This window comes from Tachysurus fulvidraco, chromosome 16 (genome assembly GCF_022655615.1).
Source record: "Tachysurus fulvidraco isolate hzauxx_2018 chromosome 16, HZAU_PFXX_2.0, whole genome shotgun sequence".
Classification (NCBI taxonomy): Eukaryota; Metazoa; Chordata; class Actinopteri; order Siluriformes; family Bagridae; genus Tachysurus; species Tachysurus fulvidraco.
The window spans coordinates 13,874,641-13,900,906 of NC_062533.1; the positions used below are offsets into that span (position 1 = coordinate 13,874,641).

Sequence of the window (26,266 nt, forward strand, 5' to 3'; positions counted from 1 at the left end):
ATAATAATATTCAGCAAATAGGCAGGAGTAGAGTGAATACATGCCTTTTGTCCAGACGATATTAACCCAGGTAGGATCTATAAAAAAAATCCCCAGATGCTCTAGTATTTCATTGGGTTCATTATTCAGCATGAACAAAATAAAATTGTATACTGGCTCATACTACTGATAGACAATTTTAAATAAACATCAGCAAATCAAACGTTTATTTGTCATTTAGTGGCCTGTGTTTGAAGGACAGCTCTAATCTCTCGCAGAACAGTACTAGTTTTGGATATATCTGGTAACTCAAGTATACAGAATGTGAGAGAATATCCTCGGAGTATGTTCTGCATGCCGGTGATTTTTCACCAAAAAGAACATTTGGAAAAAAAAACAATCGAAAAAACATTCGTCTTCTCGGGTTGGATCCAGGTTGGTAGTGATAGGGTATGAACTGTGTAAAAATTAGATATGAACTGGGTAGAAATTGGCAGTTATTTAAACTGGAATAAAGTCCACATTGCTATCAGTGTCTAGACAGCTTAATCAGGCTACATTAGATAGCTAATATGCCACAATCTTAAAATAGTAGTTATGACTTAAAACCAGTAGTTTTAGCTTTTTGTCAAATTTAAAATAACTTTCCTCCCCCGGTCCAAAGACATAAATGGTAGGTTGATTGGCATCTCTGGAAAAATTGTCCATAGTGTGTGATTGTGTGAGTGAATGAGAGTGGGTGTGTGCCCTGCGATGGGTTGGCACGCCGTCCAGGGTGTATCCTGCCTTGATGCCCGATGACGCCTGAGATAGGCACAGGCTCCCCGTGAAGTTCGGATAAGCGGTAGAAAATGAATGAATGAATGAATAAACTTTAAACCAGTAGGCAGAACTTTATAACCAGTAGTTGTGATAAAACCAATACTATAATTAGTGATGCTAGTAGTTATAATTGTTGAAACATGAAACCACTACTGGTAGTTTTCTGCAACCATTGTTTATAACTTTAAACCAGTAGTTTTTCTTTCTGTCACCGGCAGATATGACATTAAACCAATAATTAGGAATTTAAGCCAGTACTTATGGCTTTCAAGCAGAGGTTGTGACTTTAAACAAGTTGTGTTGGCATTATACCAATAGTTATGACATCAAACCAGTAATTTTGACTTTAAACCAAATATTATGACTTTATATCAGTTAGTATTATTTTTAATAGTTACGGCTTACTGACCACATTTCTTAATGTTGAACAGAATATATCCCCAATGGACTGATTTTGAAGCTGGGGGACTCTCACTATTTTTCAGGACCTCACAATTCATTGATTGTCATAATTTCTTGGTGATTGTGCTGATCAAATTTGGTTTGTCACGCTGATCTGTATCATTTTGTGATACACTAAACAAATAACAGTGAAACGTGAGACAACAGTAACATGAGAAACTGCAGTTCAGTATTGCTCTTCAAGACTTTTGTACATGCAGATGGAGTAATGCATGTGATCGAATGTGGACTGTAACCATAAAAACAACATTGTTGTATCAAGGTTGTGAACCAGTCGGTTGCCCTGACAACAGTGTCCATCACATGAATAACCATTTCCACTAGGTCTGAAAGTGTCTGCACTGTCCATGAGACAGATGAAAATGAACTGATAGCACTACATGTGTAGCTGAAATAGAGCTTAAACACACCGGCTAGAACAGTGACGGGAACGAGGTGGAGGAACGTTCTGGAAGATAACTGTTGGAGAGCAGGAAACAGATGTGACCCACCCACCTGTCAGGCAGTCCTCCACCCTGCTCTCACAAAAACACATATATACAGGCACAAACACACAGCTTGCACAGGCAGGAAAGTGTGTCACTCCATTGTTTCGGCAGTTTCCTTCTGCTGGCGTCAGATGACTTTTCTGCTTGTTGCTCATGTGAGAGTTGGAAAAGTGCACCGTTTCTCTTTAGCTGCTGGATAAATATAGCTGCACTTGCACTTCAGAATCATTAGGCTCTACACCTCTTTGTCTTCTTTTTTTTTATATAATTTTTTAGGCAGTTCTTGAAATGCTGGGAAACAAAGCAACTAATTCAGCTTTGTCTTTGTGCTTAGAGTTGAGTTGGCATCTACATTTTAAAAGATGCAAAATTTGGGGACACCAATTTATTGCGTGGCACCTTACAGGAAAACAGGAAGTAAACAAGAAGCAAAAAAAAAATTATTCATTACTTATTGTACATAAATGTGAAATCGTCAAAGTAAGGTACACAGATTAAATAATTTTATGGAACTTCATGCATAAACATTTTAAGAGTAGCTTGATGAAATAAATGTGTGAATAAAGGACTGTCTATTTGTCTTGAACAAACAGATGACCATCTCATTTTCTCCATGATGTTTGGACGCTTTCATCATCAAATGACGTAGAGTGACGTTATTCTATTGTGTGGGTCAGATATTGTTCTAGAAAGACCAGGGTGCAAAAAAACAACACACAATAGATAGGATTACAAAAAGGTGAGCATCATTGGGGTGAACTTGGTGCCAGAATGTGCAAAAGATGTTCAGCAGAACAGTTGTGCATTCCCGAATAGCGGAAATGGTCGTATGTTCCCAATATATCGCTGTTTCCCCCCCAGAGATTATCTGTAAAATGTAGTTTTATGTTATAGGAGACATTTGATCTCTTGTATCTTTGCAGGAAATGATGCTGCAGCTATTTCTTAGAATGGAAGATACAGTACATCATCTGCATTGTGTGCACAAAGAAACAAGGCCCTTCTGAAGTCACTAATTTTCTATTTATGTAATGGTGTAAAGCTGGGGTCAGAATAACACGAATAAAAAAGCTAATTCAGTTTAATAAACAAATTCTTACTGTGATAAATTGTCAAAGTAATAATATCATCCGCATACATCAAAGTGAAACTAATATCCAGTTTCAACTAAAGACAAGTAGTGCAAGTAGTCGAGTGGTGAAGAAAGCAAGCTTATTATACACTTTGCTCTACTTCCTAATTACACACTTGAATATTTACAGTAATAACAAGCTTCATGACGGAACAGTTAAAATAGATAAAAGGCATCTTTGAAAAGAAATTGCTGTGCATACTTAAATGTCAGAAATCTCTTCCTATTTAACGTGCATACATGGATTTTTATTTTCATTACATGGATTCAGTGATGTTTCTTTGTAAAAACTCAGGCATATCGTACTTTACTCTGGATTTCTTCAGAATAATAGACAAAGTTGTTTCTCCGTTTTCTGCCAGATGCTGATTTTGTTCCTGCCGTTTGTCAGCACTGAAATTCCTGGCATGCTGTGGATACACTGATATTTAAAATGGTCCTTTATGTATTTTCGTTTGCTATTCATTCATTAGTGTGATTCATGAATCAGTCAGCATGAATTATTCATAATACGTCCATGTTTGTTGCCTGTTCGTGACTGAATAATTAAGATTCAGTAGATTTCATTTTTAAATTTCTTATCATGAAAATTCACACGTGGGAAGTCGGGCTCAGATTATCAGTGGTACTGTATTGAAATTCTGCTCCAGGTTTTCATTTCTGCTTCTGAGTGTGACTTGAACCAACATGCTGTACAGCTTTTCATAAAGTTTCTAAACTCTTTAAAGCATTATTTCTCACATTTTGCTGCTTGATATTATGGTCCAACAAAACACTGATAAAACATAATGCATTTTTGCTACAGTTTCAAATCCATCATATAGTTCAAGTAGAAAAATATTTTAAATCATGTGATTTGAGCTGGTTGTGTTTTTAGGTTGAAGGTCATGTGAATGACCCGTTGCTGAATCTGTCTCAGAGCATTATTAACCAGCCATTGTGTTTGCTTTATTCTGTTAATGTGCACTTGAGTTCCTCAAAGGAATTTCATTTCAAAGTATTCAGACACTGATAAGTCCGGTATGCGATAGTGAGGATATTATGTAATTATTAGTCATAATATGTTTGATCTTATTGTAAGAATGGATATACATTTTACAGAACTACGGCATCGAGACTGAAAATCTGAAGACCCTAGTCGGCCGGATGAGAGCGACTTCTAATAACCTGCAGAACTGTGCTTCAGAGAGGAGGAGAAGCCCGTCGAATGACAGCAGTAGCTCAAACAAACCACCCAACGAGTTCCTGACTGAGGTGGTGGAGCTTATAGGAGCAGCTAAGGGTATGCTGGCCTGGCTGGACAGGTATATGAGAAATACATGTTGATATTCATTTGTTGTTCTTTTATTCATCCTTTATTGAATGATGCCAAGGCCATAACCACTTAACAGTAACTGATGCATCTGATAGAAGTATAGCCCACGCCTCCTGTACTAAAACAGACAGAAACAGGCTACGCCTCCTTTACTAAGACTAACAGGAACAGAGGCCATGCCTTGTCTACTAAGTCTAACAAGTACAGAGGCCATGCCTCCTTTATTACGACAGACACTTACTGTATAGAGGCCATGCCTTCTTTGCTGGGCTTATCCTGATATTCCGTCATAAAGATTATTCCGGTACAGACACTAATGCTGCTTGCTCAGACTTGAGACGAAACATTCCATAAGTCGAACAGGAATGCTCTCTTCCATACTGATTAAACCTGTGTACTCTCTTCTGTCAGGACACCGCTGACAGGCATCAGTGACCTCAACTCCATCAAGAACAGGATCATCCAGCTGTGTTTGGAGCTCACCACCACTGTGCAGAAGGTCTGCAGCATGCACGCTCTCTATACAAAATACATAAATGAGGATAGATCAAACATTACTTATCTAATTGTAGATTCAACATTTGAATGATTCCTGCTCATATTAATGAAGATCAAGCACCAGGATTTTAAGTGGTCTGTAAAATGACTGACAGGATGCTCATTCAAACACAACCAAGCATTCTGGCCCGGAGAACAGTCTCCCAAGCATAATTTTTACAGAGACTTAATGACCTCTTTCCAGGTTATTTGTAAAAGTAAGGAATATAAAAATCAACTATTAATTGCACCTTTAAATGCACACGAAAGATGTCGATATTTATTTGTTTGTTTCTGATGCTTTGATTGTATTTATCGTTCCTCATTTCCTTCTCGAGGGAATGATGCAGTGATGTGGAGACTCATTACGTTTTCTGTCTTCAATCGCAGGACTGTGCTGTGTATGAAATGGAGGAGAAGATACTAGAAGTAGTGAGTGGAACTTTTTTTTAGTCATTTCTATCTGTCACATCCGTAGTGTAGATCCAAATTAAAAGAATCATCCTCTGTTCTTGAAAAGGTGAAGCCGAACACGAAGGTGTGTCCGGCTCTATTGTTTAATCAGCAGAGAAAGTAGGATGTTTTCCTCAGGCTTGTGCCAGAGTATCCTGTGTTATATAACATAGCCTCTGAAGTCCCTCACGTCCTCGATTCGGATTAAGTGCCCAACTCTCGATTCAGATTTAGTTTGTCGTTCCCACCATAGATAACCTTTCATCCCATCTGAAATTCCAGGGATTCCAAATTTTTACACGTCTGACTTATTGTGCATGTTTAAATAGATCCAGAAAGGTGGAGATTTGCAGACCATTGTTTGGACGAACTCTAGCGGTAGTGTCCCATGGAGCCAAACAAAGCAATGTCAGCTTCCTGAAACAATGTGCCTCAGCAGTGGCCCATGACCTGAGATTTTGATGGTGCAGAAGAACATTGCTATTGACATCAAACAAAATAAAGTTGCGAAGGTCACACTTGGCATATGTTATTGGCTTCGGAATTATTAGGAATAGGAAACACAACCGTAACGGAGAAAGTCAATAAGGTACAGCATGCAGTCTAGCAGCTTGCTTTGGGTGCTTTAAGTTGTTTAAGTTGTCCAGTATATCTGGTATTTATTCTGGTCACAAAAAGACTTACACAGAAGAGATAATAACCAGAGTTGCCAGGTCACTCCATCCCAAAATTCACACAGAGTTCTTGAATAAAGAGAAATTTCAGGCAACGGAAAAGAAAGATCCGTTCTGAAATACTGTATTCAATGACAATTTAGACATTTATTAGATTTAATTCTGATTATTTTCTTGAAAACGATCCCAAACTGTCCTGATCCTCTCCCAAACATGGGGCCATCTGATTCTTTTCCTATTTGTCTCTATTATTGCTTCTTCACCTGCTGTTATGGCCAAGCCACCACTGATGCGTCTCAGTTGTAAAAGTTTTTGTATTCGATTACAAGTATAACCACAAGTCACATTCTCGATCGATGATTTTTGATTGCTTTGTTTTCATACCAAGAAATACAAACAAATTAAAATAGTTCAACAGAATAGGTAATAGACTGTGACAATGACTTTTCCGAAAAAAATGAAGTATGGAAATAAAAGATCATTCGTGGAGCGCAGAATGAAAGAATGGGGCAGATAATGGACTCGACGTGACAAAATTGCCAGAAGTTCCAACTGTCAAAAGCCTTAAAGGAAATTAATAAATAAACAGCATGTAGTGAGGGTTTAGCACACACCCATAAGTCATACCAGGAACTTGTCTTATGGATGTTCCACAACAAAACATCAGCACAACCACAATGACATCATTATAAACAAATAAAATATGTTATTCTTTAATAAATAATTAAAAGCTTTTTTGCTGTGGTATAACACTCTAAGTCCGCTTTGGGTTAGGCCACATCACGCCACACCATCATTCTCTCCCGTCATTACTTTCCTTACCCTTTGTCACTATAACCGAGGCCAACTAATTAGCTATCTAGCGCATAGCGGCAGAAGTCATAAAGTCTTTATAGAGCTTAAGACATTAAAAACAAAAGTCCAATGTCAAATTTTTTTAGATGTGTTGGAAAATAACCCTAACTCAAGTCACTGAGGTAACAATTAGCATCAACATTTATGGTTTCTGCAAGGTTGAGAAACATCATAAATTATCATCCCTGAACTAACAGAAAATTTCTACTTGTAATGTGGTAGAGTTATAACCTAATCTGATTTAAGGGGCAGGCCTGTTTTTCTCTAATTTCTTGGTTTATAATAAAGAAGGTTGTTTCTGTCAGGCTCGAGTTTTAACCGGAGTCTGTGAGGCTACCAGGAGGACGACATTTGACCCCTTGAAGAGTCGCACTACCTGTCTGGAGGAGGTCCACATCACTGATGTCAAACCAGAAGAAGGGCTAGTAAGTGGTTTCTAACACAACCCACGCACTCCATACATTACAGATACTACAGAGAGCATTACCCCAAATTGCATTACCCAGTGCACTTTAATGGATTAATTGTGTGTTTCTTTTATAGGGAATGTACATCAAGTCCACATACGACGGGCTGCATGTGATCACTGGAACCACAGAAAATGTAAGTGAAGCTGTTCCATTTCAAACCAGATGTTTCCTTCCGACGGTGATGTGTTCATCCTTTACTTTTCAGTGTTTCTTTTATTGTCATCCATCTACATGTGAATCTTATCACAAGCCTCGTTTTCTCTGTGCAGTCTCCAGCAGACAGAACCCAGCACATCCATGCCGGAGACGAAGTGGTGCAGGTCAACCGGCAGACAGTGGTAAGTCTCTTAGATGTTCTCACGCTGATAAACACAAGGGGAAGAAAGAAAATGTGTAGTGCTCAGAACTGATAAGATAATTTTGTGGATTTTTTTTATCACTATTGTTTTATCACACTGCAGTTAAAAGGAACAGGTTGGCTAAAATTAGTATGTATTGATTTCCCAAATGAAGTTGATCTTCTTTGTGATTCCACATCACAGCAGAGTTACAAGTTTAATGCAACAAGTAATGGGATCTTATAGCTACTAATTTCAGCATCTTTGCAAACTGTATGTCTAAATTATGATATTTAGACCTCAAAAATATGGAATATAGAGACTATATATAGAGAGGTTTTAGGTAGGAGGGATAAAGATCTAATATTTAACAGTAATTTGGCAATTAAACTTTTAGTGTGAAGCAATGAATTTTATCACAATGTCTCATCAGTATCATAATGAGAAAACTGTGGGATAAAATATTACACACACACACACACACACACACACACAGATACACACATGCTTAATAGGCAGATCATTAGAATCTATCATGATTTCAGATTTTCTTTAATGTTTCGTATCAGTTTCATGCTTCTGTCCGATACCAAACATGCTAGAAAGCTTGTAACATCTTCATTCCAAACTATTTACTTCTGTCGTTTGTCCTTCTCATGCAAAATGAAGATCACATTCAGGAGATCACATTTCGGTATGAGTAAACACCTGACATAACAGTCACTTATATGCTTCATTAAGCTACAGTCTTGGCTAGAAAGAAATCAGCCCTAGCCTCACTTATCCCATCTTATATATTTCTAGGGATTATGCCAATCAACATCTATGATGCATGTTTTTGGACTTGTGGAAAAAAAAACTACTGGAACCTGTTGCACTGTAGTCTATTGTCCCACTGGATATGGATGAGATGAAGATAAAATCCCTGCTTCTTTTATATTGTCTTTTTTATTGATGGTCTGCACCATTCCAGGCTTAAAAATGAAAGGTTGATGAATGAATAGCTCTGGTTTTTCAGGTTGTTTTGTCATACTCAAAGCAGGTCTTGTGATGTGTCTTAGGTGGGCTGGCATCTGAAAAACCTCGTTTCCAAAATGAAGGAGAATCCACATAGTGTGATGCTCACACTGAAGAAGAGACCTTCAGGTACAGGAAACTTCACTCCTGCTCCACTGAAGAACATGCGCTGGAGACCTCCGGCTGTGCAGGTTTGTATTACAATCATAGTTGGATTACTAATTGGTTGGGTTTTTATATTTCCCAGTCCAGTCCACTGGTGTGTTTATACACACACACACACACACACACACACACACACACACACACACACACACACACACACACACACACACACACACACATATATATATTTCTTACAGTTTTTGTTTTTGAATGAGTGGCAAGCTGATACAGTTTTCCGTTTCAGTCATGAACTCCATGTGGGTTTCCTCCAGGTTCTCAGGTTTCTTAACACCAACCAAAATCCAGAAAAAAAATACATATGATTGCAAAATACATTAGTTCCATTAGTTCACAGGATGCTTAGGAGTTTGCTACATTATTCTTGTAAAGGATACTGAATATTACTGTTGTCTGTTGTGGACGTGTCTTGCTCAGCTGTTTTAGGTTTTGATAACTGACAATAAACAGAGTAAATTCAGGTGACTGTAAAAATCTATACAATTTACCACATAGCTATTGTTTAGTGTGTTTAAATATTGTGGTTTTTAGAAACCAACCAAATGGGAACTACTATTGAAATTTACTGGAGCATTTCTATCTAATTATCTAACACAAGTTCTTTCTTCCTGGTATTGTCTCAGGGAGTTTCCAACTGTTGCCTCGGCTTGCTCATTAGGAGTCATTCTATCATGTATATATTAAATTGTTATATTCTTATAAAGCTGCTTTGCAAAAAATATTGTTCAAAAAAATATTGTCCAAGTGCTATACAAGACAATGTCCTAGCGTTACACAAACAAAAGTAAATTGAAGCAGTCAGGAAATAAACTTGTCACTTTACTGCTCACGAGTGCATACACAGGTTAAAGAGTCACATTGTTCAGTTAAAAGTGTAACTAAGATACTGTATATGTAAATACTCTAAATAGTTCCTTTTTCCTAACAGTTGGAAAAGGAACCTAAAGTGCCAGGTCACTGTGAGGTTCTTCACGGATGGTGCAACAGAACAACCTCCAGAGGAACGAATGCTAATTTAAAAAACCCCAAATACCTTTTGTTTGTTTATAGTTTATAGTTAGCATCTGCAGTGTGATGACCTTCTCACACAAGTGTGTTGGCTATTTAGAAAATCATAAACCACAGCAGCCTCTGATGGCTCCACCCCTTACATCAGATAAAGTGCTGAGTCGAATATTTCCATGTGATATGATTTTTCGGGGAAGAAGTCTGCACTATAATTGACAGTCTTTCATCCTGTGATCTATTGATTCACACATTTTGTATCTGTCATGTCATTGTGTTTTGTGTAGTACAATAAGAAAGCCTCTTGTTAGCATCCATCCTGGGTGGTAGAGGGATTTCTGTTCTTGTGCCAAATGAAAACAATGAGACTCTTAACACTATGAACTCACACGCAGACCCACACTCATACAGTCTCCTCGTCTCACACACACACACAAACCGGCTTTACACATGACTCATGTTGTGCGTACACAATGGGAGTGTGTGTTGGAGTGATGGCGGGTCCCTACACTTCAGGATGTGTGTTTAAGCCTGATTAAGTTTCGTCTCTAAATGTCAGGAGTCTATTGATTTTTTTAAGCTGGCTTTAGTGCTTTCTATACGCACTTTGCTCCATACACACCTTTTTTTAAAAGGTCAGACCGCATCACAACCTATTTAAGCGCACAGATCACAAGTGTATTTGTTCTGGGTTTGGAGTTGATGTATTTGTTAATTAGAGGTGCTCATAGGACACATCTTATGGAGATAGAACTGTACTGAGAAAAACAAGATTCTCAGAATCTCCAAACACACACACACACACACACAAACACACACACCCACACAAACATAATTTCTATATGCTGCCTCCACAAACTGACACAAATATGGATGGGTCTTCAACACTATTGTCATCTCCCAGTAAAAACAGTACCACAGGGAAGGGTTTGGTGTTATAGGAAAATAAGTCCCAGTGGAGTATAAAAACATTTGGTTCCTCTCATTACACAATTCTCCTGACTAGAATAACAATATTTCAAGCTAATATAGTTTAACATTCAAAATATTCTGTTCTATTGTCGATGTAGAAATGTTTTAATGTTACTGCTATAACAAATAAATGTGTAATGGTGTATACATGCAGTTTACCCAATGATGCAATTACACAAAGCCTTGCAGCTTTATAAGAAACTTTGAACATGTCCTGACCGATCGACTAAATCTAGCATAGGGAGAAAGGATGCTTTATGCCTTTTTAAGCTGTAACAGCACTGAGCAGGACACTGAACAAATCTTTGTGTTCCCAAAATGAGTCTAATGCATGTTTTGTGTTACTTGTGTTAATTTTAGAGTGCTCCTCCTAGCCAGACTGCTCAATCTTCCAATGTAGAAAGTTCAGCTAAGAAAGAGAAGCCAGCCATTTTGGACCTGTACTTACCTCCACCTCCAGCTGTGCCCTACATGCCACGGTGAGTGTTCGCTTTAATTGACCTATAGCTTACAGGACAATGATCAATAATAGAGTGGCATAATGAAGCCTGACACAACGTTCTATTCCTAATAATATTGTTAGTTATTAAAGAATTAATATATAACATATATTTGATCATTTTATCTACTTACATTTATTAGTAATGTTAGTTAATGTTACCAAGTTAATTCTTGAACCAACACCTTCAACTGTGCTGTGATATGATCAGATCTAATATTACATTACATTGTCTGCTATTTGTATGCTAAATCTTTACAGCGATGTAAAGGACGGCACACGTTCACAGGTCAGAATGAGGCAAAAAGCTCCTGATTCTCCGAACTCCTCTCTGGACCGAGCTGCGAGACGACGCTCTAATCTCATAGACTACATCAGCAAACCCAACGTCTGCATGTCTCCTCCAGAGCCCGCCATTCCGCAGGCCCGACTACGCCAGCGCACGCCCTCCAGAGGTCAGAGCCCTTAAACACATGAACACCTGCTCAGCTTTAATATCATGTAACTAACATATACCTCAGAGTCTATATAACACATACCCCACACCTTCCATTTAGCTGCAATACTAATGCCTGGACTTATAACAAAAAATACAAATAAATAAATAAAATAAAATATTATAATAAATGGATATTACAGCCGTTTTGAATTATTTATTAATTTTATTGCATATTTTATTGTCTTTTAAAATACTCATTTTATATGACTTGTGTATAAGTGTTATTTATATAAGTTTTTGCTTTTAGCTAATCTGTTTATTTTTTTTTTTATCAATTTACTCATTTTCACACAAATGGCTTTTCAGAATTTGATCTTTTCAGATCAAGCTTTAAAAAAATATAAAAATTTTTCAAATAAATTTGACCTTTTCTAATGGTCTAATAGTCGATTGTACTCACACACAAGACAAACACAGAAATAAGCCATGTGCTGGCACATTTTCTCAATAAATATCAAGCTTATGTAATGCACAAACGATAACACGTGAGCGCTGAAAGCGTTTGCTTATGTCTTCATGTGCTTGGAAAAAGTGGGTCTTATATCAGCACAGTGATAACATTGTGAGATTTATGTGTTTGCAAAAGTACTAATCAGGGCTAATTAGAGCGGTGCCTGCGTGTGTGTGTGTTCTACAGGAAAGCCGCGGCCTGTGTCTATGCCTGCAGACACGTGCGTGGGCCTGTCTGATTCCCCCTGGGCTTTTGGAAGAAAAGGTAAGAGCAAACAGCCAACAGTGATCCTAGACACACAGCACACCTGCTCTATATCCCCTAGGTTTCTCACTGCAATCAATTCGAACAAAACACTTTTCAACATAAAAGTCAGGCAAAATCCAGTCTATGTGTGTGTTTAAGCAGGTGGATGTTATAAATTTTTGAAAATGTTCAAGTATGATTGATGATTGAGATCTAGATACACTCAGGGTAGATTGAGATCTAGATACACTCAGGGTAGATTGAGATCTAGATACACTCTCCTGCTCTACTTACTCCACTTACTACTTATCTGATGGCATACAACAATGTCATTGTGATTGTCTAGACAGGAAAGTCCTACTTATGCTAACTAGCTAATTATTGTACTACATGTACCTAGCCAGCTAAATAAAAGAAAAGGCTAGGTACGGTTTGTATTTACATCATCAACTGTCATAGTGCTGCTGTTACTGGAGACTCCTTCCATAAATGTTAAATTAGTATTTCTTTACTTTATTATTAGCTTTACATTATATGGTGCATCCACTAATCAAGTCTGTGTGTAAGTGACTATAAAAGTAATAATATATTATAATGAACATGACTTGAAGTCATAACTGAGATTTCAACAGCTCTGTGATAACATTGTGTTATCATTTACAATAACAGTGTACAGTACTGTCTTACTCAACTCTTTCTAATGGTTCTATCATTTGTGTCTCAGGTGAAGATGTCTTACGCATGTACATGAGTAATGAGCGCATTCCTCCCATCGCTGAAGAAGCGTGTTTTCCCGTGCCGTACCGGCCAGCCAGTGAGAAGCAACTCTTACGTGGGGTCGACCACATCCGTGGCAGTCAGTGCTTTATCAACGCCGACCTGCACAGCAGCGCCACCGTGCTGTACCGTGACACCACACACCGCAAGAGCCGGACTACACGTTCCTCCAAGAGATCCTCAGAGCTTTCACCTCTCAGCGCCTGGTTCGCTCGACTGAAGCTCTTTACGCGCTGATGAACGCTGTGTTTTCTGAGGAGTGTGTCCTTCTCTATTGTCTCATCACTTCATTTGTCTACGTCCAGTATTATTATTTCATAATGATGAAATGTTATATTTTTATATTTAAGGTTAAAGATGTTTATTCTAAGCCAAGAACCTTGAATCAGCCAAGTTTGGACTATCTATTAATTTACAGCGATGCATATAAAGCTTTCATTCATTCGTTCATTCATTCTCAGTAACTGCCTGGACAAAGGATTTTACAAAATGATGCACAGCTACTATTCTGGTTTCCTCCCCCGGTCCAAAGACATGCATGGTAGGTTGATTGACATCTCTGGAAAATTGTCCGTAGTGTGTGATTGCGTGAGTGAACGAGTGTGTGTGTGTGTGCCCTGCGATGGGTTGGCACTCCGTCCAGGGTGTATCCTGCCTTGATGCCCACTGACGCCTGAGATAGGCACATGCTCCCCGTTACCCGAGGTAGTTCGGATAAGCGGTAGAAAATGAATGAATGAATGAATGCATAGCTACTAATATAGATAGAGAGGGCTGCACTGTGTTACACCGCTACAGCTACAGTATTTGGCGACCTGTTACCTATTAGACCAACCTCACCCAAATGTTTTATACAAATACACTTCAATCTTCATTTAGTCATTTGTATTGCTTACAGCTTTTCATCACAAACTTGCCTCCAGACATTAACAGGTGAAACCCAGAGGACAGAGTGATACCAACCTGCACTAAAGAAAACGTTATTCCGGTTTTCCACCTATTACATTACAGTCTTCTGGTTCACAGCCAAATTTTACTGGTATTTCTAAGTCACAGGAAATCACACTGTATGCTTAACCACAGTGATGTCACTGAAGATGTGGATGTGGTTTGATTGGATCGGATATTTATAGGAAAGCCTTTGGGTGAGACAGACTTTTGTTATATGTTAGCTATTAGTTGTGAAAAACCTGATAAACGTAACATGTCTTGGCTGATCAGCTTCAAAAGGGGGAACATTGGCTAAATCAGTTTTCTGCGAAGCATTCCTGCCGTTAATATCCCTGTTCCACCATGAACAGGATGCTTAGTCATTAAGAAAAGTCCTTTCTAAGAGTCAGATCTTAAATCCATTACCCTGTGTAGGTGGAGTTTGTTGCTTTTAATTTATAAATGTTTTCCATTTTTCTTTTGTTTGTATTCAATGAGCATGTTCCCTGAATTGCTTGTGGTTCCTAGCAAAAAAACATATTATGTGCATCCTTCATGCATTTTCATGTACCTCATTTCTAAAATGTCTTGCCACTGGTTATGTACAATAAGCTATAGAGTGTACTCAGCATGCCAGAAGGTGTCTCTGAACTTATAAATAGTTTAATTATAGATTTTTTAAATAAGTGACTGCAGTTGTTTCAATTGAAGCAGCTCGAAGAAATGCAATGGGTTTATTTCTAGGAAAGATCAATTTATTTTAATGTTGCTTCATTATCCTCATAGCTCAAGTAAAAAAAACTAAAGAAGTTACCTCAGGCACCAAACATGTCTTAACTGACATTTGCAAGTGGGAGTTTGTGGACATTTAATTTTAGGTTACTAACAAACTATTGATTTATGTATTGAGGGCTTTGAACTAGCACAGATGTTCAGCCAGTTCAGTAAATAAAGCAAATAAGAAAAGTCAGACTTAACTCTTTCAGTCCTGTAAAGTTATTGTAAAGTTTGTCAAATGTCAACACTTGCCACATCCTTTCCTGGATACGTAATAAATTAAAAGCTTTTTATCTGAACTTACTTTGACCTCTTCTGTGCAAAAGGGCTAATTCAGTATATTACTGAAAAAACATGGTGCATTAGTTTACATGGCCATACAACTTAATAAAGATAAAAAATATTATATAAACTGGACTCATGGTGTATATTTTCGACTCAAAAGCGACACCTGGTGAACAAATAGAGAATTTACTTTATTTGTTTATAGCTCAGTGGCGACATCTAGTGTTTAAGCAGATGAATATGCCGAGTGACTGTGGCTGTTATGCACAGTTCATAAATTAAGCTGTATAACTTATTCTTGTATATAAATATTTGGAAAAATGATAATAAAAAAAATAAAAAAATAAAATATTAGGAAATAGAAGGAAGAGCACTGTTTGCATTTGTGAAGCAGCAAAATATAAGAAAATTGTAAAACCTTCGTTTAAAGTTTGAAAAGAATCATTTTAAAAAACATTTATTTTTTATTTATTTGTTAAGTTATTAAGTTATTAATTCTCAAAATATTAATGAAACCAAAAGGTTCTGAAAATGTTCCTGTGTGTTGCAGTGCACACACACACACACACACACACACACACACACACACACACACACACACACACACACACACACACACATATTCACACCCAGGGGTGAATTTGCATGACCAGGAAAACATTTGCATGACACTTAATCATGGTAAGAATGTGTAAAACTTCACACAGACAACCTTCAATATACAGATCATAACTCAAATGTAGCCAGCAACCATTCCTTGCCGTGAAAAAAGGGTTCCTAATAATAATAATAATAATAATAATAATAATAATAATAATAATAATAATAATAACCTCAAAAGAAACAGAAAAGAATTAACAGACATAATATATTCCACTATATTACCCGCAGTATCCACATACCATTGACCCAATTTCTCTAATATAAATGGTTTTTCTAAAAAAAAAATCAATATTTGACAGAAAGAAATATTTACAGAAAAGCGAATCGGTTCACCAAAATGTCCGTTCACGCGGAGCCGATTCTTTATTGAATCACCAAACGCTTTAGCTTAACGCGGTGAAAGGTTTGTCACATTTTTACTAGTTTCTTGTGTTTGTTACTCAAAATGAGCATTAACGTGTTTCTGGAAGCTTCACTTATTCCACTGTTGGCTTCAGGTAATCTGGAATCATTGACCAGTTATTATTATTATTATTATTATTATTATTATTATTATTATTATTATTAGACACGTCATAATAAATTATCAGTCAGTACAACAGTTTGCTGTTTCTTTGTGTAGATTAGCAAATAGAACTGTAATTAAATGTAAGTTTTGTCCAGAGATTTTCCAGCTACAGCCTGAAACATGTGCAGACTTTAATTAACTTAATTGCAATGGACTTGAATAGTGTCGGTTGTTTGCAGAGTTTGTTGTCCTCTGATGTTAATCCTGCAGAACTGACAGACATGCCGGTGTCAGTAAGTGTTCACAGGCTCTGAATGTTCAGAAGGAGGTGTAAGTTTCATGCAAAAACACAGAGGGTCAAACAGCAACACTCTTGGTGTGAGGGGAAGTGGGGGGGGGAGTGAGGAGAGGGGGGGTAGAGGGAGGAGAGAGTGAGGGAGAGAGAGTGAGGGAGAGAGGGGGGGAGAGAGTGAGGGCGAGACAGAAAGTAAAAAAAGAGAAAGAGAGAGATCTTGAAACTGTACCCTTTCTGTGTTTGACTGTGTGGGCTGATGGCTATGTCGCACTGTGCACATATTAGCAGCCTCTCTTACCTCTGATCTCCTCTGTACTTACCTCAAGTTTCCACTACAAGACTTTCCTTCTGCAACTTGTCAAGGTAAGTAAATCAACCTGACTACACAAAAAGGACAAGCAGTCATAAAGAATTAGTCCAATCATTTAAAAGCTCAAGTGTTTTGTCATTTAAACATGATCTGAATGATGTGTGTGATGTTTCTACTCTTCTTACCAGAACTGTGTTCGTGTACAATGTGTGTTCAGGTGATGCTGTGATGAGTCGGAGGAAAGTCTCGGTGAAGGACCTGGGACAGGTGGACTGTCACGGCTGGCTTTACAAAAAGAGAGAGAGCCGAGTTTTCCTTAGGACCAAATGGAAGAAATACTGGGTCGTGTTGAAGGAATGTTCTCTGTACTGGTACACAAATGTGTTGGTGAGTCTTGTATGGTTTTTAAATATAGGAACATGTTTACATTTTAGATAGCTGTACATGACAAGAGCAATTTAAATAAATAAACCAAAGATTAACGTGTTATGAATTACCCAAGACATGTTTGGTGTCCAGATTTAGCTTCTTTTTTTTCCGGGTTCTATCAGGGAAGTACTGAACCGGCTTAACAACACACACACACACACACACACACACACACACACACACACACACACACACACATACACACACTCGGGAAATGTCACTAGCCACGCTTTTTTTTTCTTTTTTTTGTAATATGTCATCAAAAACCAAACCTCAGACTAGTTTGTGCCTGTGGTTGTTCCAGATCACAGGTCTTGGCTGACACAAGATAAAATCATTGTGGTGATATATCTGCAACAGGTTTTGGTGTCGATGATGTGAATTGTCATATACCTTTCTGCTAACCATGCATCTGAAGTGTGGTTATTTCAGCTACTATTTTGAGCTTTCCTGGTCATCTAGAACTAGGTCTGTCCATTCGTCTGTTAGGGGTTGAGGCGATCGTGGCGATGTGGCTTAATGGTTTGATTGTTTGCCTTGTACTTCTGGGGTTGGGGGTTTGATTCCAATTTGACTTAGCAGGGTTTCTCCTGGTACTCCAGTTACCTGCCTCATCAATTCAAAAGATATGTATTGAGGGCTGATGGGCATCTCATTATTGCATGTGGTTTGTGTGTGTGTGTGTGTGTGTGTGTGTGTGTGTGTGTGTATGTGTGTGTGTGTATGTGTGTGAGATGGTATAGCACACATTTAAGGGGTCCACCACCTTGACCCTGAGTACCAGTTCTTACTGGGAAGGTCTTGTTTTATGGGCTACTTCATGATAGCAGGTGTTTGCGTCTCAAATATGGTTACACTTCACATGATCAGGCATGTTTTTATTTTATTTGACTCAGCTTGAAAAGACATGCAATTTGGATGCTTTAAGTAAGTTCCTCTTATTGGTTATGTTGCGTTTATTTTGTAATTGCACGGCAAAAGTAATGGCGCTAAGTTCAGACACCAAGCTGAATCTGACTGCTTTCATTAAAGGTCTAAAAGCTTTCTATCTAATCCAGCCCAGGCCATAATTTGCTTCAAATTGTCAAGGACAATAGATCATTTGCACAAGAATGAGAGTCTCCACCTCTCCTCACCACGCTGTTGATCACAAGTGATTAAGGCTTTGGCTGTGCATTTGGCTATGATTGGTGCAAAATGGCCACATTATTTTAGGAGATTTAATCCAATTTAAAAGCTGAAATCCAATCAGGCTGCTGTTGAAAAGCCAGCTGCAGAACCTGCCCAGCCTCAAAAGTCCTGCGTTCATGAAATCTTCATGTCTTCTTCTAACAGGCTCTGAAAGCTGAAGGCTACATCAACCTGAGAGGCTTCACTCTGGACCAAGCGCATGAATGCAAGAGGAAGTTGTGAGTGTTTTTTGGTTTTTCATTAATCAGTTGGTGAGTGTGAAATCAGCAGAATATCATACGAAACCACAGAATGTTTGTTTGCCAATGTGCAGCTCTATAACACAGATGTTTGCAATTCAGTAACCGTTGTCCTAGGCTGTATGTTTAAATGTATTGCCTCACCAAACATACATGATCTTCAACTTCAGCTAACAATAACTATATTAAATGTAATCTAACAAAGAGAAATGTACTATATTTATTTATTTGGTGGAATTTTCCAAGGAGTCTCCAGTGTCAGGAGCAAGGGCTTTGCTGTTAGGTAGGTAACATCACATGCTGCTTTATTTTGTCCCTCTAAACCTCAAGAGGAATAAGAAAAAAAAAGAAGCTGGTGAGGTAACAATCCCCAGTCTACAGCACCTATTACATAAGATATAAAGGGAACTCTTTTACCTTACAGGCTTCTCATCCCTACACTCGTATTAGCTGTAACCATAAATGGATTACGGGTGAAATGTGTTACTTACTCTGCTGGTATTGCAAACAAATCAGCTTTAGATTTGAACTCATCATCATCATCTGATTTAATGTGGGTTTTTTTAACTATAACAGCATGCCTCTAAGTGCGAATATCTGATGGCAAGTAGGAGCGCACAATAAGAGATCGGACAGGACAGTCACAATCACACAGCCATTTTTTTTTATTATTTATTTATTTTAACAAACACCATTTATTTGTTAACACTGTAATTTCTATTTGAAATTCTCAGGATGAAAATGTTGTCTGTCTGATAAACAATTTAGCTTTGACACGATCGGTCGACTTTTAGTGCGCGTTTTTTTAAATGCTGTCCCAGATTGTGAGTTTGTCTTGACTTATGTTTCACCGTCTAATTGTAGCTGAAGCCCCTCACGAAGACACTACAGTAATCGAGTGGTTAAGCATCTGCACTAATAGCATGCTGTCACCTTCTCAAGCACAGGAAATAGTCTGCTAAACTAACTACAGTGTTCAGGCCGTGTGTTCCCACTTCCTCTGCAGGCAGAGTAACTTTATACTGCTTCTTGTGTCACATTTGCTGTGTCGAATCATGTCTACACGTATACACACACAAAGTCTCAGCCTCTGCACAGATCTGTCTTTAAATCAGCATGGGCCATGTGTGTGATGCATGTAAGCAATCATTGCCTCCTGTTTTTTTTTTTTTTCTTTAGTGCTATAAAGGCCAGCCACCCGCAGGTCGTGACACTCTTCTTTGCAGCCGAGAACTCACAAGATATGTATAAGTGAGTGTAGAAAAAAAGTGTGTGTGTGTTTCTGTATGCAGTTCTCACTAGCTCTCATGTGCAAAGTGGCTCTTTGGCATATATTGCATATAGAAGTCATGAAATTATGAGGTCCACATAATGTACATAACGTCTCACACACATAATTGCACACATGCACCTTAAACACATTTGCACACATGCACAATTGCACACATGCACCCTGTTGCATAAGATTTATTGTATCAATTTGATGCAATGTTTATTTGTTTATTTTCATGCTCACAAATCTTTTTTCTTTGGTAACAGGTGGTTGAGTAAGCTAACTGCAGCCTCTGACAAGAAAGACCTTCCAGAAGTCAGTACTGCCGGTAATGATACACACAATTCTTACACACACACACACACACATTTTCGTAGTTAAATTGTAATTATGACCTATTTCTGTGCCTTAAATAGAATGTGGCCACATGTGCACTAAATATGTCACTCAAACAAGGTCACAGTTTTCAATCTGACTCTGGGCATAACATATCTTTTAAACTCTCTCTTTGGGTATATCTAGAGTGTTACAGTGAAGACAGTGAGGATGAGGATGATGTTGAAGAAGCAGGAACCCACTACAACGAGCAACAAACCACCAGCTCTGTCAATGTGAGTTATGACTTTTTGTCTTTGGGTTTTGCAGTTTTGCCTGTTTTTATTGTGCATGTATTAAATAGTGGAAACTGTGTGTCTGTGTGTCTGTGTCTGTGTGTGTGTGTCTGTGTGTCTGTGTGTTATGCAGGGTTGTCTTCCTCCACCACGCTCCAGCTCATCCCCTTGCCAGGACATGCTCCCCCTTGTGTCTCCGGTGTGTAACACCTCAGAGTGTGTGAGTTCAGACAGCGAATCCTGGCTGGAGCTCAGCTCTGAGTCTCAGGGCCCGATGAGCGTCAGCGAGCACAGTGCCATCGGCCGGCTTCAGGATTACCATGGCGATGAACGTAAGTGAACATCTGCCTTAAGGTCTCAGTGCAACCTGATACCAGCATGGCATTTTCCCCAACTCAACCATTTAGTACTAGCAAGCATGATGAGGATGACCTGCCATTTTATTTAATATACCTGATAACCTATTGTGTGAAAAGTCAGGAACCACAGATAATATGTTGATCAGGTATCTCAGTCTGAACATGTTAAGCATGTAGAGCAAATGTTATAATAAAATAAAACCTTTCTACATTTTATAGCCATACATCTTGGTTCCTACATTTGTAATGATCAGTACAATTTGTGAAATTTTCTATCTTATATTCTGTGCCCAATCTTTATTGCCTTTCATATTAAAACTGTTATAACTTTTATTCTGTACATTACTTTTTGCCCCTTGCTAGTATACAGAAAGTTTTTTATCCAAAGGTTACCGTCTTTAGTTCCCTACACTTTTATTTCCTTCAGTTTTACTTTTATTGTTCCTTTATGTTGGTATTGCATAAAAAGGGGCGGAGTCTGGGTCTAATTTGGATAAAGGGATAAGTTGGAGCATTGTAGTGTTATGGAGAGTTGTTGTGTTGTAGTAAGAGTGCAACAGAGGTGCATTGAGGTGAGTGTGTTATAAAGGGCATCCTTTAAATACACACATGTAAACACATTTGTTTTTCTTTTTCTTTTCCTTTTTTGGTCAATATTGCATGTTATTCCATTAGATCATTTTCCTTTTCCATGCGTGAAAAAAAACGCAGCAGTCATCTATGAGCAGTTAAGGATTAAGCCTAAATTCGGTGATCCTGTGTCAACCTTTAGATTAGTAACCACTGATCTACCACCTCCCTAACCATCACATTGCTGTTCCACTAGGGCCACCATCTGATGAGCTAGAAATGCTGTATCTGCACCTCAAACAGGCCAACCTGTCCCCATGCGGAGAGCTGCAACCTGTGACTAAGCGGGACTACAGATCATCCTTCATCCGACGCTGCAAAAACGACAACATCAACGAGAAGCTGCACCTGGTCCGAGCTCTCAACAGTACTTTAAAGGTAGGACAATTTTTTAAGGTTTTTGATCATCCATGTCATTTAAAAAGGGGTTTGGCCCAGAAGGAAGCAGGAGGTTATCATTCTGTAAGAACCGTGATGTTAGATTATCTTTCATCGATTACATTTTTTTATCTATCCAAATTACATTGTAACATCTATAAGTCACAAGTAACATCTATAAGTCACGTCTGTCGTGTGTGTGTGTGTGTGTGTGTGTGTGTGTGTGTGTGTGTGTGTGTGTGTGTGTGTGTGTGTGTGTGTGTGCATGTGCATGCTACAATGGGCTAATTTAGGTCATTGTTATTGAGTTTATATTTAATCAACAATTAAAGGGCATAATGATTTAGAATTGCTTTTATTGTTCATTTTTTATGGTTAATTTAAAAAAATTCAAGACTATTTAAATAGTCTAACCAGTTTCTATCTAAAAGTTATAAAAAGGTGCTTATTTATTTACTTGAAGGTCCACAAAATGTGGGCCATGCAGACTTGTGCTGTAGTGTGTTTATAAACCATTAACCCATTAATCAACTCCGCAATTGTAAAATAGACCAGAAGGTGTCGACATTTCTCACTTATTATTAATCACACCATTCTGACGCGTGTGTGTGTGCGTGTCTTCCTTCCAGGCCAAAGAAGCAGACCTCCTGGCTCTTGAGCAGGTTCTAGCGGATTCAACATTAGATGGCAATAAATACAGACGGTGGAAGAGTGCAAATGTTGTCCTGCTAGAAGAAATCACACACAAATTAAGGACAGTCGAGGTACAACCACATGCTCATCCCGAGCAGGGGCCATCCTCCAAACCAGTTGTGTTCGTAGAGACCAGCCTGTGAGATGTATTGTATAGAACATATATAATTTAGCTTGTTTTTCACTTTTAATCATAGTTCTTTTGTTTATTTTATGAGCTTTTAAATGTGTGTTAAGCAGTAATGTTGTAAACTGTCATCTACTGTAGAAACATTTACCCTTTTGCACAAGCGGTTTTCACTAGATGAGTTTAAAACGCTTCTTAAGTTCAATCACCACTATCGCACAGCTTGAAGTTAGACATGATACAGGCATGATTTAGAATATAAAATGAAAAACCTTGCAGATTTTTTTTAACTCATTCAGACTTTGTCAAATATCAGTCTCATTAACACATTTGGACACTAACTTGTTGCTCTCTGTCTTTCATTCTTTCAACTTTTGAAGAATGTTTCGAATGAAAGCTACAGAATTTAAACCAACAACTAGCATCAAATGACTAGTTTGATTGTTTTAATATGTATGTATTTTCTGTAAATAAATCTCAAATGTCTTTTATGTCATTATTGCATTCAGAAATTCTTATTGCATCTTATATGATATTATGAAATAATCTCTACACACTGCAACAGTAAGAAATCTTTCACCATAAACCGATGATCTGTAGATTTCCAAAAGTCAACCAAGAGAAAACGAGACTTTTGCAGTCTGATACACAAAGCTGTTTAGTCTTCTGGTGTACCATCTGCGAATGCATCCCGACAGATTCATCAATGAGACGCTGAAGAACACATTGCTGACATGCAGATCATATGCAGCCATCTGTTGCTGTCTTTGTATCAGAGTATAAAGGGAGCTAATCCAACTGCCATGCCTCGGCCTTGGCTCTGACACTGATTTGTATGAGAATCGAGCATCGTCTGGACACTAGATGTCTCTGCGGAGCATCCCGAAGAGCACGATAAATGAGTCTTGGTTCTGTTCAGTCATTTACTGATTTTGTATGTGCAGCTGTAAATGTGAGCACAGAGATGAATCGGTGAAGAGTTAAGACTTTTGGACAGTCTGACAACATGCTGGTCATTAGTGCACTACCTTATCTGCTGAATTTCCACCGGCATTTATCTAAGGTATAATGGGTTGTGCTCCATCGATCTATCCAACTATCAAACTTTAGGGTCATTCATGAGACTACTGTCTATTGAATGGGATACCATAAACACACACACACACATCCACATGTTCGTTTACACCTAGGATTAATTCAGTGTTACCAATTCAACCACTTCCATGTTTTCTGCAAAATGTGGGGAAACCCACAATAACACAGAGAGAACAAACTCAAACCCGAGACCCTTGAGCTGTATAATAACAACCCGCACCAGACACAGCTTCAGTAACCGTTATACCCAGGTCAGGGTTTTAACCAATTCACCTTCTGGCTGGATTTTCAGAGTTGAATTTTCACAAACTGCTGTTTACTATAAGCTCTGTAAATAGATTTTAAATGGCTTATTATGAAACATTAATAGATTACTTTTGTTTAAATTTATTTTAACTTTACATATGTTGCATATTCTTAATTGCAAAATCAATAGGGCATAAATGGCACCCAGTTATAAAATTCTCATCTCATACTAATATGTGCTGTAATTATGATTATACGATATGGCACAAAATCACACAGTCCTAAGGACTGCATGCATTAGAAAACAGACTCCCTCAATTTGTTTAGGCTAGTGAAGGTTAATAAACAGCTGGCTGTACAATTTGACTTATATATGAGGACAGAAAGCAGAATTGTAACCTTTCTAAGGTGCAAAGAAATGTAGTGCTTTTATTTGCTCTGGTGATATTACCTGATGCACCTAAAAGAAGAAAAGTCAGACTGAAGACAAGAGAGCTGCACACTGTAAACAGAAGCATGTCTGCATGTTTAAGAATGTTTGTGTGTGTGTGTGTGTGTGTGTGTGTGTGTGTGTGTGTGAGAGAGAGAGAGAGAGAGAGAGAGAGAGAGAGAGAGAGAGAGAGAGAGAGAGAGACCAAATAATGGTGCTTCACTCAGCTATGGTATAAACAGTATAAATCTGTGTGTGTGTGTGTGTGTGTGTGTGTGTGTGTGTGTGTGTGCGCTAGAGTGTGTGAGTACGTGTGTGTGTGTGAGTGTTGCACAACTCGTTACAATACCTCATATAACTGCTGCTAGTATGTTAAGTGTCCATTCCTATATTCTTGCTCATGTACTTTAGAGTATACAGTATATACACTGGTCAGCGCTGCTTTTGTATATTGTCTTGTAGTATTTTGTATTTTTTGTTTGCAGTATCTTTTTTCTCCCACTGTTTGCCACCGTTTGCACACAATGCACTTTATGTGGCTAGGACTAACTTACTTTAAGTCCCTAGCTTTGTGTTCTATGTAGCTCTTTTTTTGTTTTGTTATATGTAGCACCATGGTCCTGGAGAAATGGTCATGGTCCTCATTTCATTATGTACTGTGTCAGAAATATATATATGTGATGCTTGATGACATATATGATATATATGGTTGATGTGTACATATGATATACATGGTTGAAATGACTTGACTTTAATTCATCATATACAAAATAAAAGTGTGTGTATATGAATGTGTGTACTGAATTAGCTGACTTCTAGCTAATGGCTTTTTCAGACCACCCTGAAAAATCCATGTCAGTCTCATCCATAATTCTTTGAGCACCTTCTAGACTCTCTAGGAACAACTAGATAAATGTGAGCTCTGTGCTGAAGCGATTCCTCCTCTTGGCCGCATGTGTGCTGTAAATATTCATACAGATAGCAGAGGAAGGATGATCATGTGAATCCTCCTCAGCTGTGCTTAGCATTTTGAGCATGATGTGCTCTCAATAGCACTTACTTATTTTAAACGTGGAATGTTTCAGCCTGTTTTTAGATAGTCCCTGGATTCAAACTCATAATTGTATGTTTTCAGGCTTATGTTTTGGATTTAACTCATAGATTTGGATGCTCTCCTGAGACAGACACACAGATAAACACATCTGTTCAGTAGTTTTTAAGTTAGTTTATAAGATAACAAGATATTACACTCAAAACAAGCATGTCACCAAGTGTCACTTCAAGTCAATGAAAAAAAATCTTCTTTAACTTATGAAGAAACACTTCTATAATGATGGATTGTGTGCCACCCGATCCACAGATTTTCTTTTCAAGCATTTTCACAATTTTTTCCACAATTTTCATACCCATTTGTTAGCTCGACCTCAAAGATTCCTGACCGTGTTCTTAAAGATCTTGCCGTCCTGCACATTTGAGTGTTTTCCCAGCTCTAACTCATCCATATCAACTCAGGGAGGTCAGACAATTATGCAGGTCAGGGAGTACTCCAGGAACAGGGTTGGAACCATGTGCTCTGCCTTGACAGCTATCAGGCAAGTTGAAGGCTAACACATGCTTCTTCTG

General features: G+C 38.2%; 1 protein-coding gene across 1 annotated transcript in view; it reads left to right on the forward strand.

Moving 5' to 3' along the window:
* Positions 1-23,368, forward strand: part of cnksr3 (cnksr family member 3) — a 37,407-nt gene extending 14,039 nt beyond the window's left edge. Inside the window, exons 3-24 of the mRNA XM_047801958.1 lie at positions 3,985-4,187; positions 4,610-4,697; positions 5,126-5,167; positions 7,023-7,142; positions 7,261-7,320; positions 7,457-7,525; positions 8,587-8,733; positions 11,063-11,181; positions 11,463-11,656; positions 12,338-12,415; positions 13,122-13,409; positions 16,280-16,326; positions 16,577-16,630; positions 16,959-16,995; positions 17,160-17,329; positions 18,707-18,780; positions 19,981-20,052; positions 20,341-20,402; positions 20,597-20,685; positions 20,819-21,017; positions 21,871-22,052; positions 22,682-23,368. Of these exons, the coding sequence (XP_047657914.1) occupies positions 3,985-4,187; positions 4,610-4,697; positions 5,126-5,167; positions 7,023-7,142; positions 7,261-7,320; positions 7,457-7,525; positions 8,587-8,733; positions 11,063-11,181; positions 11,463-11,656; positions 12,338-12,415; positions 13,122-13,409; positions 16,280-16,326; positions 16,577-16,630; positions 16,959-16,995; positions 17,160-17,329; positions 18,707-18,780; positions 19,981-20,052; positions 20,341-20,402; positions 20,597-20,685; positions 20,819-21,017; positions 21,871-22,052; positions 22,682-22,888 (2,601 nt within the window). The 3' untranslated portion in view covers positions 22,889-23,368. The remainder of the gene's footprint in view (positions 1-3,984; positions 4,188-4,609; positions 4,698-5,125; positions 5,168-7,022; positions 7,143-7,260; positions 7,321-7,456; positions 7,526-8,586; positions 8,734-11,062; positions 11,182-11,462; positions 11,657-12,337; positions 12,416-13,121; positions 13,410-16,279; positions 16,327-16,576; positions 16,631-16,958; positions 16,996-17,159; positions 17,330-18,706; positions 18,781-19,980; positions 20,053-20,340; positions 20,403-20,596; positions 20,686-20,818; positions 21,018-21,870; positions 22,053-22,681) is intronic.
* The last annotated feature ends 2,898 nt before the right edge of the window (positions 23,369-26,266 follow it).